At 39.7% G+C, this 6,000-nt stretch overlaps 1 protein-coding gene across 1 annotated transcript in view; it reads right to left on the minus strand.

The window, feature by feature from the left end:
- The window catches only part of ttc27 (tetratricopeptide repeat domain 27), a 50,619-nt gene that overhangs the window by 21,906 nt on the left and 22,713 nt on the right, over positions 1-6,000 (minus strand). The window contains exon 4 of the mRNA XM_008429011.2: positions 3,651-3,734. Coding sequence (XP_008427233.1) covers positions 3,651-3,734 — 84 coding nt within the window. The remainder of the gene's footprint in view (positions 1-3,650; positions 3,735-6,000) is intronic.

The following is a 6,000-nucleotide window of genomic DNA, read 5'->3' on the forward strand; positions in this document are numbered from 1 at the left end:
ACAGAGTACCGCAACTGGCTAGCCGTTAGCTGCTGCTTCAATGCTCGTCAAGAAAACCAAAGCTAAAAAAATAAATAAATATTTAAAGTTAATGTTTCTTGAATTACCAATGGGACAAAGAAATGGTGAACATGTTTTTCTCCGTAGGTATTTGAAATTAGGTTACTGACATGAAATTTAGAGCCAATAATAAGCCCCAAAATAGTGAGTAAAAAGTTGAGCAGCACAGAAGGATTTTGCCCCTACTTCCCATCTTAGCGGTCATGCCGTTATGCCTTATCAGTGTATATGCGGCCTAAAGTAAAAGTGCTTTTCAATAATAGACTGTCGGCGCTCTGAGGCAGCAGGTCACAGTCAGGAAACAACGACTGCTTTTTATCCAGCTCAAATTGCTATTCATGAGTGGTGTCCAAAGCACTTTTCATCACGTTATTGTCCCAGTGTAGCGTTTGTTGTGAGGCAGCGCAGCCCTGAACTGCTTCCCATTTCTGCAGCATATCGAACTTGCCTTTTCACTGATTAGATATTGATTCCCTGATGCTGAGCCTTTAAACCAGCTCTGAAGCCCGATTCTTTTTTTTTTCTTTCCTCCCATACAACTTGGTGCAACAGTAACACAGACAGACACGTAGGATAGTGTTATCTAGAACAATGCTTTGCATTTGGATGATTTCATTGAATTTCTAGCTATGATTGCAAAACATTGAGGATCTCTAAGAAACCTGTGAATACATTTTCCGGAGCCGGTGGTGCGTAGCCTTTGTTTTAATGTCTTCCAATTTCATCTCAAGCCTCAAGGTTAAGGAGAAGTAAAGCAATGAAACATTGACCGATCATGACCAAAGCTCTGTGAAATAGTCGTGTTCTTTCTGTTGGAAGCTGGTTCCAGTTCGACTGCTTTGGGCTGTTTTTATTTGGAGTCACAGAGCCAATAACCCAGAGTCTTTCTCCACCTTCTTTGCCAAACAGCTCATTTAATTAGAGAGAGTAATGTTGGGTTTTAGTATGTGGTGATGACCAGGGGTGAAAGTAAGGGTGTACGGCAGGGTACTGCGTACCCCTAAAAGATTTAGCGGGGGTACGCAGTATCTGCAAGAGAGGGGAGCGACTGTCTGCTGTAAAAAATCAACCGGTTCACTGTGCAGCCGTGAGTCCACCCACTAATCAGCCGTGACTGATTAATTCTTCAAGAACAATCTAAAACACGACTTAATCAGTTAATAAATAACTTTTTTCCCATGTCATATTGTTTCTGAACTGTTCATGCTTTGCTAGAGCAGCGGCGCAATAATACGTCGATCGCGGAAAATATTGAGTCGATCTCGGCATTAAGAGACAAACTGAAAGTCGCCAGGACGCTGAGAGCAGCACGCCCTCCTCTGACTCGTTATCAAAACGTCTGTAACTTTATTAAAAAACAACAACAACAAAAATCAACAAAACGTGTTCAAATTAATGACCCAACAACAATAATAATCTCAGTGATTATTGTTTCAACAAGGTGTTGCGCAATTCTGTGCATTTCAGTTCCATTACCAAAATAACTAGCAGAGCAGGAGTTTAAAATTAACTAATCAACCACAGCTGTGTTCATGGAGGGTTATTATTGATCGCAAAATATATATCAAGCCTGAAAACCTAATATCGTAAAGGACTGAATGTTTTTAACGTAATCTCTGGTTTGCTTGTGGAGCGCAGGAGGATGCCATGGCAACGGGTGTGCTTAAATGACAGAGAGAGACAGAGAGTAAAAAGGTGCGAGTGGTTTTGAGTTGATCACCTGTTCAGGTTGTTTTATCTTTGTCTTTGCGCATCACAGCCGCTGTAATTTCTGAACGTTCAATAAACGACAAACTTGGACTAATTATCTCSTTCTTTGTGAGTATACGTCATTCACGACAAACATCAAACACGGTAAATATGTTTAAGTATTTAACAGACAAATGGATTCTACCGCAATAATTATGTGAAATTAAATTAATTGCCTAATATAAAAAAATAGTTTGGTGCTGTCGGGCTCAGAGTCTGAGAGGCTTTTCCTTTATCAAACAGTTTTTTTTGCCTCTTATTTAGTGGAAATATTGATGTTGATGAGACTTTCTCCAAAATAATGACCTTTTTCAACCTTCATAGCTCCACTGTGGAAAATGAGAAGCTAACATTCACAAATGACATTGAAATAAAATCCAGTCCAACATCTGGTTTGAGGCGATTCCTCTGGAACCTGTTGGTGGAAAAATATCCCAACTTCAGAAGATGTGCTTTAACTTAACAGAGCTCTGTGGTTCCTCCTATCAGTATGAGAGTCAGGGTGAGGAGGCATCATGTTAGAAAGAGAAGTGGAAGCTGCACGATCTTCAGAACGAACAGGTCATGATGCTAGGCTACTGATTATCCCTCTGTCTGGACACAGGATCAATAGAACCAGTTTAAAAGCTGAAATGAATGGTTATATGCCAGACATGGAAAACTGGGATGAACTCCATGCCATGATGTTCAGAATTTAGGTCTCATGGCATCTCAAGGTGTCAACATTACAGCCAGTGGGCTGAGGGAAATACAGCTTTATTTTGTAGCAATTCAAGAGCTACCAGCTTTTATCGCTTCGCAAAAAAATTCATCAGCACAGAAACTCCAAAGCACACAAAGAAGCAATATATATATATAATTTTTTTTGTCATAGTACCCCCAAGAATGTAAAACTACTTTCACCCCTGGTCATGACTGATGCCTCACACCTTTACCTCCTTTATCCCAAATCAGCTTGCTTAGGATTTTAACCTTGACTTTACAAATACAGAGAAAATAACAGGAAAGTAAAGATTTAAAAAGTAAACTACTTCACACACATTCCTGCATGGAAACTATGATAGTCCACGTTCAATTCAGTTTAGTTAATTTCAAAAATACTTTTGAATGTCATAACATCTATTATTAAAATATTAAAAGAGTTGTGGATGCTGATGCTGTGGATATTGAAGATATCTGGTAGCAGTCAGTTAGGCAATGAATATAAAGAAGCCTCCGACTGAAGACTGTTGCTGTCAGACAGTGTCATGACTAGCTTTGTTTCCATCCAACTGTTATGCAAATTTCAAGCAAATTTCTATTGGTTTGGAGCGAATCAACCAGGCTACGCAAAAAACGTGATTTCGTTAGATTTTTACGATACACTTGGTTGGAATAAACAGGAAGTAGAGGTTCCAAACGAGCACGACCCATACATCTCAGAAATGGAAAGTCCTCTCCTCCAAGCTGGAGGTTTCGAATTAGAAATTTTCCCAAGCTCCGTGCCTCTAGTAAGGCACAGTGGATGGGAAGGTTCGGAACGTAGTAAGTAAATGTATTTCCATCTTCTCTTCAGACTCTTAACTCTTTTTCAGATAATCCACAAACAATCTTAGTCCCAAAACCTGTTTTAAAAAAATGAGAAAGTAACTTCATATTTTGCCATTTCCATAAACTTTTTCTAACCAAAGGCGTCAAAATGTGCACAAAAAACATAGATGGAAACACATCCACCGTCATGCATCAACGTTATGCATAATACACATTTTACAAACATCCCAGTGAGTCATTTTAGAGGATTATGTCAATGTTATTATTGAGAACCAATTCATTCTAGTTAAAAGAACAGTAAAAGGACTTACAGAAGTGAATGCCAACAGTTCTTCTGCTGTTAGTTTGTGCACGGGATTGTTCTTCTGAAAGTCGGTGCTGGAAGACAACAGAATAGATTAGAAGGACAAACTCACCAGCTGCTCTGCAAACCTGAAACGATGAAGAGCTGAAGAACTGAAGGAGTGAACTAAAATAAACGTGTTCCAACTTTAAATGCTCTGTCAGATTTGAACGTTAATTGATAATTACATGTCTTAAAATATAAAATTAACTTTGTAGGCTATGAAATGTTTGATCCAAATCGCTAAAAGTTGATCTCTTTCTCACACACAAAGCCCTTCTGAGCAACCCTGAGCTCAAGAGCTGTGTCACGGCTATCTGAAAATAACTCCCGTTTCAGAAGCTAAATGACTTTTCTCAGTCAGCCTCTATTTGAACGTACATCAGAGAGGACAATAAAAACAATCTGAATCATCGTAATTTTCCGACCCGGCTCGGTTTCCTCTGCTGCGCTGAGAAAGTCACACACACCTGAATATCGTCTGAGAGCAGGTGTGGGATGTGCAAACATAAATCCAGAAATGAGTGTGAAAATGTCAATGCAGATATTTTAAAGGTATATTGTCTGATGCATGGCAGCCATTACGTGGGACGCTCTACATTGACCTCGCTCAATTCTACTCCAATTTTGTTTGAGAGAACCTCGTTATAGGGGCATTTTGACAGAACAGATTTATTCTAGAGGCTAATGAATGAGTAATCAACAGAAGCTAAGCAAGAAAGAGAAAGAAACTAAACATCAGACATTTCTTTTAGGAAGGAGCATGAAGATGGAGCACAGCTGTGTTTAAGCTGAAGGCTGCTAAAAGAAGCCAGCTCGGCTTTTAGATAGGCAACGTGTTCCAAGACAAAGTTGCAGACCGTTTCCAACGCCATCAGTTCCCTTCAACCATAAGCCTCAACTCTGCATCCTCCAAGGGTTCTAGAGGCTTAACAAAGCCAGAGGCTGAAATCATCTGCTGGTTTTCAGTCAGACCGAGTACCACAAAGGAGGAAAATAATTTCTTTCCTTTCTCTCTCTCCATGTGTTCGATGAACAGAGCGAATCGTTCCGGCAGCTCATGATGAGCCTCGCCAGGCGTTGCCATCTCTACCAACTAATCCTCCAAATCCTTACACCTTAAATGAAATCCATTTTTCAGTAAAGGTTTCCTTTTAATACTAACAAGCACAAGGAAGCTCAACTGAAGTTCTGTCTCTGAAAAGTCAGAGAGAAGTGGAATATGTTAGCAGGAACTCCAACAGGCAGGATATGGAGAAAGGGCTTAAAAAAGACACAAAGCACAAACACACACACATTTCTGTTTTAATGTAATGTTTCAGGCTGATAAGATACTTGACCTATAAAGTCATCTAAAAACTGCTGAAAGCTCTGCATAGTTGGGTGCACCGATCCACTTTTTTCTCTCCCAATACCTGAGGTTTATCATCTGACAAACAATTGTCCTAAAATGTTTCTTTTTTTCCCAGTAACTCAGACATAAATGAACTGAATTACAAATGTATTTGATAACTAGTACAGCACAATTATTTTACAAACAACAAATATGAATTTGTCCAGTCAGTGCAACTGGGAGTAGAACAGCCAATGCAAAATAAATCAAGAAGGAACTGAAACTGACAAAAACAATAGGCTGATTACCTTGGTCAAACACACAAGAACAAACTGTAACAAACCTTCTTTCAAATGATTCAGAAAGCGGAAGAGGAAATTCTAAACAATGTAAAATAAAAAATAAAGCACGTCGTTGATCAGAGCACAAAAGATAGAATTAGACTGAATAGATCTGCCCTTATAATTTGGGCACATTGTCACCAATACCCCATCAAAATTATTTTTTATCATCAGGGCTGACACAAACATTAATATTGGATCGGTGCATCTCTACAGCACAGCAGCAGTCAGTCAGGGAATCCTGTTCTGTTCTTCAACTGTTACTGTAAAGCAGCTGACTGGCTCTCCACCATGCATCAACCACCTGAAATTAAGTATAATCTCATTCCAGTTTACTGTTTAGGCAACAATAATAAGATAAATAGACACCACAGCAGGTGTATAGACACATGTGCAGTTGGTGCAGCTCTACCAACTGCACAGTGTTCGTAGAGCTGTTGCCTTGCAGCAAGAAAGTCCTGGTTTTGATTCCCAGCCCGGAGTCTTTCTGCATGGAGTCTGCATGTTCTCCCTGTGCATGCGTGGGTTTTCTCTGGTACTCCAGCTTCCTCCAAAAAAACATGACTGTTAGGTTAACTGGTCTCTCTAAATTCTCCCTAGGTGTGTGTGTGTGTGTGTGTGTGTGTGTGTGTGTGTGTGTGTGT

Source organism: Poecilia reticulata, linkage group LG15 (assembly GCF_000633615.1).
Source record: "Poecilia reticulata strain Guanapo linkage group LG15, Guppy_female_1.0+MT, whole genome shotgun sequence".
In the NCBI taxonomy this organism is placed as follows: Eukaryota; Metazoa; Chordata; class Actinopteri; order Cyprinodontiformes; family Poeciliidae; genus Poecilia; species Poecilia reticulata.